At 40.5% G+C, this 14,848-nt stretch overlaps 1 protein-coding gene across 1 annotated transcript in view; it reads right to left on the minus strand.

Annotated features, from left to right (window-relative positions):
* Positions 1-14,848, minus strand: part of LOC122407770 (lachesin-like) — a 57,224-nt gene that overhangs the window by 16,194 nt on the left and 26,182 nt on the right. The window contains exons 2-4 of the mRNA XM_043414185.1: positions 7,893-8,008; positions 2,628-2,952; positions 2,012-2,176 (exon numbers count right to left, since the gene is read on the minus strand). Coding sequence (XP_043270120.1) covers positions 2,012-2,176; positions 2,628-2,952; positions 7,893-8,008 — 606 coding nt within the window. The remainder of the gene's footprint in view (positions 1-2,011; positions 2,177-2,627; positions 2,953-7,892; positions 8,009-14,848) is intronic.

Genomic DNA, 14,848 nt, shown 5'->3' on the forward strand with positions numbered 1-14,848 from the left:
GCAAATTTATGAATGAACTCGGTTTCTTTGGTCCCGTGAAATTGCTATTTTTTTCGGGAAAAAAAACAAAACATTACGAAAGGGATTTTTGTTCGATGGGCATTTATTGAAGGAAAAATATGACACGGTTCCGTAGTTTTACAGTAACGAACGTTAACTTTATTTCCTCTTCGATTGAAAAGAACACAAATGATGGGGGAAAAAAACAAGGCGCCTGCACGATCGAATGGTAAACAACAAAACAACGCTACAACTACCAGTTTTATTTTACGAGCGTACCCATTTTACGCTACGTATCGAACAAATTTCCCATCGCTGGCGCATATACATATGGTGTTTATTGCCAATTCGCTGTTACTTGTAACGTTCCCGTTTACCTTTTAACTGTGCAAGTTCTCGTCACTTATCCGTGTAATTAATGCCGGGAGAGCTTTCAAAAGCGTTTTAGCTCCTTAATGGGCGCGTATGGAACTTATATACGTATATCCGTTAAAGAGAAAACGTAAACGAAGCTTCGCCTCCGAGCTTTCGAGCCTTCGAGCCTCCAAGGGGTCCCACTTATTCGCGCTCTTTGGATCTCTCGCACAGTACTCGTGCAACATACGTTTTCTCCCATACACATCGCTCCTATATCTCTATAGGTGCGTTTATAAAGGAGGACGATACGTTACAAGCAGCCGAACGTGTCCAAACATTTGCCTATCTAGCTCGTGGTCCTTTGAGACTCGTTGAGCAAGAGCTAACTCGGAGCGACGAATCTCTTCCTCTTTCTCTCTTCCCTCACTAACTCTTCTCCTTGCTCTCCCGTTCAAAAGGGCTTTTGAGAACGCCGCCCGTGCGGTGCTCACGATATCGCGTTGAAACTCCATTTGAAAAGTTCTAAATTAACTCGTGTGCTCCCCGTTATGCTATCGCTACTGTCTCTATACATATATTTTTAAACGTCTTGACTTTTCTAACTTGGTGATGCTTATGCAGCAACCTCGAGCGTCTGATTAACCCACCTTGAAGCGTACATCCGGTAGCCTGCGGCCAATTAAAAATAAATGCTTTTCAAAGCTCTCGTAACCTCTCCCCCCCCTCCTCCTCCTCCTCCTTCGTAAACCGGTTTACCCGCATTATCAAACTACAAAGCGCCAACACCGAGGCAATCGCGAAACGGTGGTGCTGGTTCGGGTTAATTATTTTCTACCGAAGAGCAAATATTAAAGAGGCACGAATTAATGAACTCTTATTTGATAATATATGCGGAATTTATAGATGGCGAATTTGAAGTTTCGACAAAGGTCCCCACTTGCCAGCATCTTTATATCGAGTGTTCTAATTCCAATTATTACTTCAGACCATAATTTTCTCGTTCAATAGCACATAAAAAATAATTGGTAGCGTACACTGATGCATTGATTATTGGAAGGTGAGAAATTTCTGCATCAAAATTTGCAACCAATATGATAAATGAAACTCGATAAAATAACGTAAAAGTGCACAAAACATTTTGCCCGAATACCATCGAAATATTTTTGCCATGAAACTTTGTTTGTTTCATTTCTTTAACTCCTCTCAACGATACTGCTCTATTCCCCGAAATTGGATGTTTCGTTAAAAAGAAACAAAAGCACCATCCAACAAGGCAATGTTAAAGTGAAGAAATTTTTTATCGAAACGATCCCTTGGAGTGAAGCATCAAGTAGTTTTTTTCATTCGAAATTACTCAATGGATTCACATCGAAAATTTTGAGAGGAGTTAACCGACGTGTACAGATTTATTATTAAATAGTTTGAAGGAGATTGCACAGAATTTACAGTCAGTTGGAGCCAAATCGTTGCTACGGTACAACTCTGAGGTTCATCGACACTCGAACTATTCGCGTCGTGCCATACACCAATCAAATACGTTGTTTATTTATCGTAATATACATATACTTCCTGCGGCCACATACATACTGTACGTGCGATTGGACAGACACGAAATACACAATGAACAGTGAGTAAAGTAGTGAACAGTACGAACTTGTGGATGACGTCGAATTCCTGATGAGAATAGATCCGTGTTCTCGTCTCCATGAAACTTTGGGGGTTGGTCTTCCGGTTGCTTGACAAGTAAGGGTCGCGTTGTCACCCTCCGCAACTGCCACATCGGTGCTCGTTTCTCCCCCGTAAACTATGTCCGGTGGCACTGGCACGTTCGAACAACGAAAGTTTGCGCGTTATTGATCACCAAATATTAGTTTCACCCAACAAATTGGGTTGAATATTATCAAGAAATCTCTGTTTATTCACATGTTCAGCCAGCTCGATAATCTCCCGTGTAGCATTTTATTTTAAAATGAGAACATTTTGGGAAATAAATTGCCACGAGAACGAGAAAGAATACAGCGAGCACAAAGTTCTTAAAATTCCCATTCGAAGCTTCGGTGTGTCAACCAGGTCACTCAAAAAATAAGCAGCAGGGAGAATAGAATAATCCAAGTAATTATTTTATTCGTGAAGCTTCTACGTTTTGTCAATTAGGTTCACTCATCGATTCAATTTGTTCGATACGCCATTGTTCCAAATCGCGTGATCCGGGAAAAACGGTAAATATAATCGTAAAAGTTAAGGGCCATTGGGAATAATGAGCTTCTTACCAAGGATGTCGAGACACCCAAGCGCAGAGATCATCGGACTCGTGTTAATTTGACACATGTAACAACCCCTGTCGGATTCCTTGAGCTGACGGATGTGCAATTGCCATGTGCCATTTACGGCATCCTCAGGTACGTGACTACTTCCGGTAACACTTCCGTGCTGATTGGACGTGATCCCTCTCCCTGCATTACCGGTTGTTCCTACCCCGTTTGAACCGCCGGGACTACCACCGGACTCGAAAGTCACCGCGATACGTGCATTGTGTGTCACGGTACGTGTGTGCATCGATAGTATGGTTTGGTCCGAGGCTCGGAGCCAACCTACCTGAAATCACCCCCATCAAATACATTCAATATTCCCTTTGCAAACGATAATCATCCATTCACGGCTTCCTGACTCATCATTAACTGACAAATATATTTCACTTTGCCCATCGCGCTGCTAATTTACGCTCATTTTAAACTCCCTCCATGAAACGAATTTATATTTAAAATATATGCAGTATTGCATGAAAAGTATATTCCACATATATAAAAAATATATTTTTTTTTATATTAAATATACATTTTTGGTTAATCGATATGATAGTTACTAAAATTTATAGATAACGTTACGAGGTTAACGTGTGAACTTGAATTAACATGTAAACATCAAAAACATATATTTTTCCATGCATTAATCATAGATATTTGGTACATTATAAATATATGCTCAGTGCAATGAAAATGTAATTACAATACAAAAAAATATATATTTCGATTATCATGGTCATTTTTGTAAAAAATATTCATTCCAAATTGAAAAAATGTATTTTATGTTTATCAAAAATGTATATTTAATTAAAAAAATATATATCGCTAATAAAAACGCAATGCGTGATACTGAAATCGGAAAAACCATCGATACAATAAATACATGATCTATGCAATTGTGTGTATGAATGTTTAAAAAAATATATTTTTTATATACACAGAATATACTTTTCATACAATACTACATATATTTTAACCCTTAGTGTGCACACCTTCACAGCGAGACATTTCGTGCTCATGAGGTCACTTTGACCCCAGGTTATTTTTGACATCGAATATCTCGGTAACTATGCGCTTTTCGGAATAAAAGGTTTAGTCACTTTTTGCAGTGAATTGATCCAACTTTAAGGCAGCAAAGTCGGATTTCCAAAAAAATCTTTTTTCATTGTTCAAAAACGTGCTCAAAATTGATAATGCGCCCGTAAAAAGCACTTTTTCGGTTAAATCTCTCGTAAAAAATTAAATTTTGCGTTTTGAAAAAAATCCTTACAGAGTTTTACAGACGAGAGTCCATGCTTTAAGGGAAAAATAGTCCACTTTGAAACCGTTCCAAAAAGTGTATTTATTTTGGAGTATGAAGTGGCTATGTGAGAAAAAAATATTGGGGTCAACCTGACCCCAGATGCACACTAAGGGTTAAATATAAATTCTTTTCATATCCATCCTGTACGAAAACAAATGAATTAGATATGAGTTCGTTGTACATTCAAATTTGTTGAATCACGGCTCATGAGTGATACAATGCAAAGTTAAAATTCTCTTTTATACTCTGGGCTCTGAACTTGTTGAATTGGGTGAGGAGATCGATTGGAAAAACGATCTAAATCCAAGGGTGAAAACGAGGTCACTTTTAAATTATTGGGTTTCGAAAATAAACAGCTTTAACAGGCCACTGATTCGAGTGTTTTTTTTCTCTTCAATATACTTGGGTAAATCATAAAACTAATTAAAAGTTCCCTAGTCGCCCATTTTAAAAACTGGTAATTCAGCAATGATTGTCCAGCAGGATTAAAATTAGTTGTAATTTGTCAATGGGAGCAAAGATTTTCTAAAGGCATTACGGCCGGACGAATGGATAATCGCTGAATCGCTTTCTGGACACTAATCGTACTACGAAATATCGTATATCAGGTATATAGGATAATGGGGAACATTTAGGGCAGAGAATCAGAGAACATCTCCACTCGTATAGTTAGCAAGGCACAATCTCTTGTTCGGCCTGGATTTCCCATGTCGTACTGATTATATATAAATCGGTCGGAGGGGTTGGACTTTGCCAGGGACTGAACACGTGTTCGTAAAGTGTATGAGTATCATCATTGGTCTCTCTCGCTGTATTCGTGACACAAGCTTCTCCGTCATTGATGTAATATCTGTTTGGGATGTTTGACGAACGTGCGATAAATCCTTGTCCCGGTTAATCGTATACCGGAAAATGGGAGTCGGTAACTCTCGTAATCGCGCTTTTATTTATGTATATTTTATATACACGTATATATAGTTACGAAGCTTCCTCCCGGTTCATTGATCACTTTCATTTTGACATATGATCGTTGCGATTCCTCGCTTTCCATCAACCTCCTCTCGGAGAAAGAGAGCGAGATATTCCTATAATTCTCCTCTCATATATTTCTCGTAAACTCCAAAGCCCATTCGTATGTTCTCGTTTCTCTTTCTCTTCGTTCCTCCACCTGCCTCCCCCTTGCGCCCTCTTTCTCTCTTTCTCTGACTCTGTACAGCGTGGAGTTTCTGCGTGCGCTGAATTGGACGACTTGATACCTTCGTGTTTGATCAACACCGATAGCCCAATTCTACTCTCTCCTGTTTGCCCGCCAATTTCATCCGCAAGTCTCCATACATCCTCCATGATTTCCACTAAATCTGTACCCGTATTTATCTTTTCTAATATGTACATTTGTACATTGCTATTACTATGGATCTTAGTTTAATCGCCGTGCAGAAACTCGACATTTTAATCTTTGCTCGCCCAAATTGAATTATCGGTAAAATGATCGGAGCAGCTCTCAAGATTTAGGATGGCGGCATGAACACTTCAGTATTTGCTCTGATAAATGTTTCTTATTAAAGTCCAAGGCTAGGCATGCTAAATTTTGGCAAATGAACTTCGGATTTATTATCCGCTCGCCCACATTAATTGTATATGTTAAATTTGCGAGTTCCTCTCCAAATTGAAAATCTAGCGTAACAGGAACGGACAAACTGTACTTAGGAACAAGTATGAAACGCTGAACAATAGTCTAGAGCGTTACGCTGATTTCACGCTAACCGGTTATTTCGTAATAATCGTGTTAGCCGAATGCCTGATCAACACGGCTTGAATCCACTAATGCTATTCAGCCCGAGGGAATAGCAGCTACTGCAGAATCTCTCAAAACCGACTGCAACTGGCTTTGAGAGGATGAAGGGATAGAGAAAGAACAAGAGCGAGAGAGAAACTGAGAGTGTTTAGTTGTCATATATTCCCAGTTGGTTTCCACTGCTTAGGTTTTCGAGTCTGCCGATTTTCTGGAATATATAACTCCGAGGGATTCGCATTCCAAAAGAGAACAGTCCAAAACAATTTGAAACGTGAGTACGAGAGGATCGCGCCCTTTTGTTTGCAAATGATCGTTGCATGTGTATGGCTAGAGATGTACGCGGATATCTACATCAGTTGCTACGTCAGTTTCTCCGTTTGATATCGCACGTCGATATTTCTCGTAGCTTGGTGCGGTCGCGCAAATCCACCAGGAGAATCGCTCGTTGGAGGAAAGACGAGAAGAGCGACGCGACGAACGAACCTCCGAGGTAGCTTTATGGAAGGGGCCAGAGAGAAGGAACAGGATAGAGCTTTCGATGTCGTTCTTCGTTTCCTACTCGACTCTACATAGATATACAACAGTGTGATAATAAAAAGGACGTAAGTGAGACTGTATTACGTGATAAATAACTCTGGTTACGCCTTTGGACTTGTCACAAATGTATATGGATAAGGATCGTTCCGCTTAACACGGTGGCACGAGGTCTGATCAACACGGGCTTAATCCACTAATCGCATATACGACCTAAGGCTAACCGTACTCGCTCTTCAGCTATCTCTCTCATTCTTGTATCTCTCAATCCGCAAAGCTCGCTTTTCCGGCTCCTCACTCTCTGCTGTCTCTATCCCTTTTATCCGGCTCTCCTTATCCGCACCTTCTCCCGCGCGGCTTTTCTCTCTACTGACGAAATGCTCCGGCCAACCTCTCCGTTCCCGTAAGCCTTCTCGGCTGACCTAAGCTTAATATTTCCACTCAAACTGATATATTTTTCCTGCAAAACCTTTTCCTCCGAATGATACTGTTTGCTCTATCCCTTTCTACGTGAAGAAACAAGATCCACTTTCGTACGGTTCTCATTGGACGTTCCGATTCCTCTCTTTGATATACGACCAATTAAAAAATGAAGGCGTTTATATTTTATCGATTCGCCAGCTCAAAATCTTTAGATTCAATTCACAAAATTATACGACTCCGAAGTAAAAGAAACAATTTATTCTTTACCGTATCGGTTAAACGATGGCAAATCGAAACCGAATATTTTCTTAAAATATTCCTTTTACTCTGCTGGGCTTGAACGATTTTGTCCACAATTTTGAATTCAACATGCCCACAAAGGAGTATATTTACGAAGAAAATCTTTATCGTCCAGAAACATCGAATGACTCTGTCATGTTGAGGACAAAGAGGTAGAGAGAGAGAGAGGCAAGAGGACTGTTTTATTTCGCAGGATCCTACCCACTTGTCCCAGTGAATTTATATCCGGCTTTAGGGTGTACAATGGCTTATATATTCTGACGCATAGTACATAAATATCATACACAGTGGATGCACGTGAGTCCTCTTATATTGCAAAGCAGCTAAGGGCATTATGGAAAGATTTGAGGAGAGCATTTTCACAAAAAAAGAGCATGAACGGATAGAAAAAGAGCGAGAGAGAGAGAGAAAGAGAGAGACGGGATAAAGACTTATTGGTGGAAAGAAGAGGCGGAGGATGGGCTTGGGAAGCTTTGAAACGTCAAGGAAAACCGGTAATGAGGCAAGAGTATAAGGTCGGATAGATACGAGATGCAGAAATGAGACTTCAGAGAATGAAAGAGAGGTAATAGAAAGAAAAAAAAATATATATAGGAAACGAGAGAAAACGAGTCTCTCGGTAGCCAGGAAAACGGTAATAACGGAGTTTCCTTCGCTCCGGCATGGCCGTTGTCATTTTCACGGTGTGCAACGATCTCATCGCCCCATCACCGTTAAAGTAAACGATGACAATAATATCGCATGTACTCGTTACACTATACTTTATACAGATTTCCTTGGGGAATGAATACCTCCTTTTCTAATGCACATGTGAAGACACACTCTAAATACTGTTAAAACTGGTATTCATCATTGCAGGAGAAGCGGAAAGTCTCACCTTGTATTTTCCAATGTTGCCAACGCTACACGAGAATATTGCTTCGCGTCCAATTGCAGCTGTTTGGTTGCCAACGGGTGCGACAAATACCGGACCAGCGGCGGCTGCCGTTGAATCTGTGGAAATGACGACAAACACGAAAATGAATAGCGGCAAATCACAAAATCGCATGCAGCGTGTGCTTGAGCCCTCTGGGTTTCGCACCAAAGAACTTCTTATATTTCATTCCGCGCTACTGAACCCGCGCGTATGCTGTGCGTCTGTGTCGCGTGTGCCGGGATATTTAATGCAAAATTACTCACTCTGGCAAATTTCCGTTCGCAAATTCTCAACATTATACAGTCCAATTTACAAGGTAATCAGTCGTCATTCAATGATCATTTACTCTCGCATTATTTAACGTTTGAATAACAACGATTTTATCATGCTCGCTCGTCGAAATCCATTACAAACGTAAAAAAAGTCAAAGATGCTGGGCATTTTGGGGACCAGTTTTTCACGAGTTTTTAAAAAATCTCTGAATCGCGAACGCATGGCTCTTTGCTCGTGCATTCTGGTTTTCACTCGCTCAGTGTACAGCAACACAAGCGGAAATGAAATAGAATAGATCGTCGGACATCCAGGTCAATTCGTTGTGAAAAGGCTTACACATACATTTTTTTTGCACACTCACATTCCCCGACCTATTTTTGTGCACGGTAACTGGTTCCTCTGTCAGTTTTCCCTTCCGTTGGAACGCGCATGCGAGCACGCCCTTAAAATGGTTAAAACAACTGTGTGTATACAGAAATCGGGAGAGCCTCAATCCCTAGGGGATCTGCGCGACTGAGCTTCCGCTCTCAGCTGCTCAGAAATTTCGAAAATTTCATTGGACGAGGGTCCAACCTTACGATGGCGATGAACGGCAAAGTTCTTTTAGGGCTTTCGTCCCGAAGGAAAAAATAGTCATAAATGTTATAACGATGTGTGGCGAACAACTGAAATGGAGGAACAAAGGAGTAGAACGAGCCGTGAAGGATCGGCATATGGCTCGAATCACAGGCAATCGAACTTCGCTCTTACGTGATAGCTCCGAAAACTGACAGTGGAAGGGCACGCTGACAGCTACGGCCGGATGATTGGTTCACGACTCATCCCATCCCTTCGTTCTTTCATTCAGGTTTGAAGTTTACTGTTTCCATGTGTTTTCATCATTTTCTCTTGCTCAATAGAAGCTTCAAAATAACCCTGCCGTCAGTGTTTTCTTTTCGGAAAAATATGAACTTCGTTTCTGCGAAGCAGATAACAGGACGACAATTTTTTCAACGTTTCTTCCCTTCCACCAAAAATGACTAAGCTTGCAACAATTACGTTTTTTTTGTAACGATTGAACGAAGCGTTGAGGAATCACGCCGAGAACGTCCTGATATCCCCGAGCACGTGACAGAAAAAAAAACTTTTCACTTACACACGAATGTAAATGGCTGTTCTCGTAAGTACTTGCTCGTACAAAACGCACTCCATCGCATACGTTTAAGGGGCGAAACAAATAATCAATTTTGAAAGCCCACTTCATTCACGCTTCTCTCTCTCTCTCTCTTTCTCTCAAGCTCATACCCATCAATTCTTCGTCTCCCTCTAGCTCTTCTTATGCAATCGAGGCTCACATAAGTAAGCGCATGACCCTACTCTCGTCATCTAGCAATCTATCTCACAAGTTATTCACCGTAATTGGGAGTTAAGCGTTCGGGTATCAAAGGAGCTGAGAGGTTGGCGAGTAAGTACAAGGGAGCGACAGAGAAGAAGCGAGAGAGTGAGAGAGAAAGGAAGGGAGGGAGGAAGGAAGGACACACAGAGGCGAATTTAATCGATTCTCGATCGGCTCGTGTTCGAAATTAGCTCTCAGGTATGGCTTCGATTTATCGGCAACCGGACTTCCTGCTCTTACCCTTCTTCATTCCCTCTCTCTCTCTCTCTCTCTCTCTCTCTTTCCCTCTCTCTCTCTCTCTCTCGCGCGCGCGCGCGCGAGCTCACGCAACCTCGTTCGAGTATAAGCTCTTCGATTAATCCGCATGGAATACCTGTACGAGCGCAAACCCGATCCCGTTGAGCTTACTTGCTCTCTGTCTTGTCACCAGTCGTTCTTTCCCTGCCCCAAGCTCCCACCCATTTTTCCATTTATTTCTTTTACTATTGCATGAATGGCACGATGGATAATTGGTTCTGTAACCGATTCGGACTTTCAATATTACATTTCAAATGGAATAATTGAACCGCCAACTGACCGTGTATATATCGAACTCGCTCGTATTTCGATAAAACTGATTACCTTTGAACGATCTTTTTGTCGAAACATATGAAATCCAATCAAATTGATTCACGTTAAAATGAGCTGCAATAGAATTTTTCGTTGTTAGATTTCGAGTAACCCTTGAAATCGGATAAAACCTATTATGCTACCTTCGTAATTGTCAAATCTGAAACCCTTCTCAATCAACTAGGATTATTCAACTGCCATATTAATCGTGTTTCCAATTGAACATTGCTATAATAAATGATGAATCGATTATTGAGGTTTTATTGAAATGTAACTGCCTGCCACAGATACGAAAGATTTTACCAATTTATCAAATCCCGGAATTATACAATTTACAAATTCATCAAATACCGATATCTTTCCACATCGTATTATTCAGCAATTGTTTTACATCGTTTACGTGCATCAACATTTATCGAGCAATATGAAGCTTTTCCGAAAATAATACAACAATTCTCACCTCTTTCAATTCCGAACGCAGCTTCGTACGCTATTTCCGGATAAATCCCCAATCAGTTTGGATCGCAATTTCCACAAGGGATTAAGAACAGTGAAAATGTTTTTCTCCGGTCAATGTGACCATTATTATTATCAAAGGTACCCATTTTTTTGTTGAAAAACTTACAATTCTGTGTAACCTATAAGTTGTCAGAGTATACATTAAATAAAGTGCAAAATTAATGTTTCATAGCTGAACTCTTCTACTTTCCAAATTCGTTCGATAAATTCCAATCGGACTACCTCCAGAGCATTCAGCCTCGGTAAAAAATGTTGTATAAAAAACTTCTAACTGCAATTACGCAAAAACTAATTATCCGACACGGTCTGGGTTTTACATAGAGAAAGTACCTATAAATATCGACTCTCTCAAAAAGAGGCTGCGCTACCACTTGAAAAATGGCTGAGCTATGAATTTTTGAAAAAACCCTAATTTTTCTTTTTTTCTTGTGTTTTCTCCCTTAATAATTAACCCATCGAGCTTTTTCAGGTCTCATTCTCTCCGTATTTTAGTTCTCTACATTTCGTCTATTGTTAATAAAAAAAAGAAAATGCTTGGTTTATTATTGCTTGGTCTAAGCAGGTAACCAATTTAGAAGTGGAGCACGATTACAAATTGATTCGCATTGCTTCAGCATCGTGAATAAATTACTTCTTCGAAAGTATAAATAACAAGCTCCAGCATAATTAATTTACATTTAAACGAACTTTATTCGAATTCGAGGTCCGAAATTGCCTTCATGGTAGTAGATTCATTAATATTTTTCAGACTTGAAATGACTGCATCGAAATCCGCGTCGTTGCTAACGAGCCCTTGCTCACTATAAAGGGGACAGTAAGCTCGGTCAGTAATAAATATATTTAATAGCCAATTTTCCTGAAAGACGTTGAACAATCTCCCGATCGCTGTCCCATAAATCCCGGTTGTAATTTTCCTGAGGACGTGCAGTTGATTATCATTATTATTTAGAAATTAATAATGATAGTCCACAATCAAGAGGAGCGAACTCTCATCGAGTTGAAGAAGAGAGCTGAGAGTCGAGATATAGAATTTCCACCCTTCGAAGCAGTATACGAGCATATCGTGTTACTCGGCATATAACTCCGTTACGATCCTTCGAATCATCATTAACTATCTCGCCCTTGTTCACGGTTCTCATATCACCAAATTCCCACGATCGTTTTCCCTCCTTTTCTCCGCCTCTCTACGCCTCCTGATCCTTTTCCAGTCGCTCCCTTATTCGGATAACGAATGTACACACCGCGTGGTAAAATCCATGAGTGAATTGCGGCCACTCGATCAACAAGAGCCTCGTAATAACGTGCTGAATTGAAAAAATATGAATGCGGTTAATTAATAAAATACCGTGATAACGCTCACGATCTCGTTAATAAAGTACACTGTTTCGTGATAAAATAAAACGATTGTTGTATCCCAATGTTTATCGAAGCTCGCGCTTAATTGAGGCGGAAATAAAGAAAATCGGCGAATTTCAATGCTATTTCGATGCATCGATCTCGCCGGAAGGAGGCCGTATATTTTTAACTATCGAACGAAACTGTTGGTCCGTTGGCGGCGGTAGCCACGCCAAGGAAATAGGATAAAACGACACGCACAGTTTGTTTTCTTCATCAGTACTTAGCAGCAGTATGTTTCCGAAGAAAAGCCGTTCTATATTTTCTCAAGTGCTCCCCGGATAATAAACATCTTTTGCAATCATTGAAACATTCGATATTCCAGTCCGAAAAAAGTATATTGAATAATAGATTACCGAATGGATTTCAACGTCTTATCGAAAAATCATCAATTCCCTTTCATACACATCCACCGTCAGAGAATCCTCAGCTGTAATATTCTATAACACACTTTGTCTGAATCTTCTCATCCTCACCTCCGTTCCGTTCTCTGTTTATATCGAATCGAGACAAATCTAGGGCGAGATGAAAAATGTTGGGGATACTTTTCGACTGAAGAAACCATCCGTGTATATATGTATTGAAATTTCTTTCTTTTTCTCGATTTAGCGTAAGGTCCCGAGGCTCCGAATCCCAAAGCCGAATTTATTTCGCTACCTCTTTCTCTCCGCTTCCTTCCGTTTTCTTGAGCTCCTCGCCTTATTTTCTATCCCACTTTTTTGTATACATATACCCGCCGTGTACTGCCTTAGGCTCCTTTTCGATAGGCCCCATCACGCCGTGCTCACCTCCTTGTACTCCCCCGTTTTTCCTACGTTTTTTCACGCGCTATCGTCCTCTTCCGCTTTTCTTTTCTCTGTGCATAATGCCATGTACTCTGCAATCTGTGAACGAGGATGTGTTTCTCAAAATGCATCTCCCTCCGTCAACCCTCCGCCCTTCTCCATCTCATTTCCCAAGCTCTCGGTGTCATCTCGGCGACGCTCGGACATACACAGAAGAAAAAGGAGCTCGAGTCCAACAAGCAATATCCAAAGTGCCTCGGTCGTGAATTTAACGTTTCTCGGGATAACCTCTCCCGGGCAAATCACCGGGGGAATAAAACAAACCGCAAGATTAGACAGAAAGCAGCACAAGGTCCCAGCTATATGTCACTTATATAAATGCATATATTCGAACAGTTGTGAGCACATTTATTCATGCACTCGTACAAGTAAGCATATCTATGTTTATATAGACTCTGTCTTATGTGTTGCTGAAAAATCGCTTCGAGAAATATAAAGTAAAGTACCCCACCACAGAGAAAACTGACGTTGCCAGAAAACTACTACCACCATAATTTCCTTCTCCCTCACTTTCCTCCTCTCTACTTCTTTCTTTGAGCATCTCAAATTCTGCTAAGCCCCTTTCCCTGCTTTCATCCACGACCGTGGCTCCAATCCGACGACCTGAATCTGTAGAAACTACAGAGCCTCAAACGTCCCCGTACTCTTTCTTCTTGATTTCGTATCCACCGGGCTTTCGTGTGCAAAGTAGATGGAAAGATGAGAAGCTACGAGCTGAGTATAGAAACAAACGAAAAAAGCTTTAAAAAAATGCTCCCTATTAAACGTACCACTACTCCGATAAAAAAAAAAAAAAAAAAAAAATAGTTTCTTCGTGTCTGTTGAGTTCCATTATATTTTTTAGCAAATCGGAATAAGGGTAATCACGGATCTGTTCCGTAAGGTTAAAATAAAATTTAACTTTTTTGATTGCATGCATCAGCAACGACTGTCACGAATGGCTGAGAAAATTCAAAAGTTTCAATGACATTTCAATCCTGCTTCATGACACGTTTTAATTTACTATGTAAATTTGATAAAACCTTGTCAATGATTAACGAATTCAATTTGACCACGTGGCTTGAACATCTCTGGATGAAATCTATTTGTCTCTGAGCAAATCTGTTTTTGACAGTCACCAAAATATTGAACTCTTCTCTTAAGATAAATCACAAGCTCCGAAATTCAATCTTCCCTATTGCCGAAAATAACACAGTGATAAATTAGTCAATTATGATTTCTATTGGAATGTGATCAGTGTCGAGGACGATGGAAACCTAACAAGATGATGCTGTAGGAGTGGGATGAACGAAAATTGGGAAAAGCATAAAATTGATGAGTCACATGTATGTATAAATAGAAAGAGATGAAAAGGAGGTCGTGAGAGCTCGAGGAAACGCGGAAATCTATGGATCCGTCGAAGAATCCACGTATAACATATAGACGAAGAGGATGGAATAAAAGAGTGAGAAAATATAAGTCGTTATAGCTACGAGCAGGAGAGAAAGAAAGAGGGAGGGAGAGAGGATGACTGGGATGATGGCAGATAAATCGAAGCTATGACCCAGTGATGTGGTCGCGTGAAAATCCTCAAATCCATTACTCGGCAGTCACGAAAGGAGAGAAAATACGATGAGGGTAGCCGCGTAGACGGAAAAGCGAAGAGGGGATGAAAAGAGCATGTATATAAGAGGGTTGAGGAGGGTGGCATCTCTCGTGATGGCAAGACTAAGGGAAGTGCGAGACGAACAAATGCGCACCAACATTACGATAGGATAAAGAACACTGTGTTCGAATAATGTGTATACGTAACGTTTCTCCCTGTTTTTCTTTTTTTTTCTCTTTTTTTTTCATCTTCTCCAACCCTCCAGATCCGGAGACGCGAAAACCCCGGTTAGCATCGACTGTAACCTTTCGAATGT

Source organism: Venturia canescens, chromosome 3 (genome assembly GCF_019457755.1).
Source record: "Venturia canescens isolate UGA chromosome 3, ASM1945775v1, whole genome shotgun sequence".
Lineage (NCBI taxonomy): Eukaryota > Metazoa > Arthropoda > Insecta > Hymenoptera > Ichneumonidae > Venturia > Venturia canescens.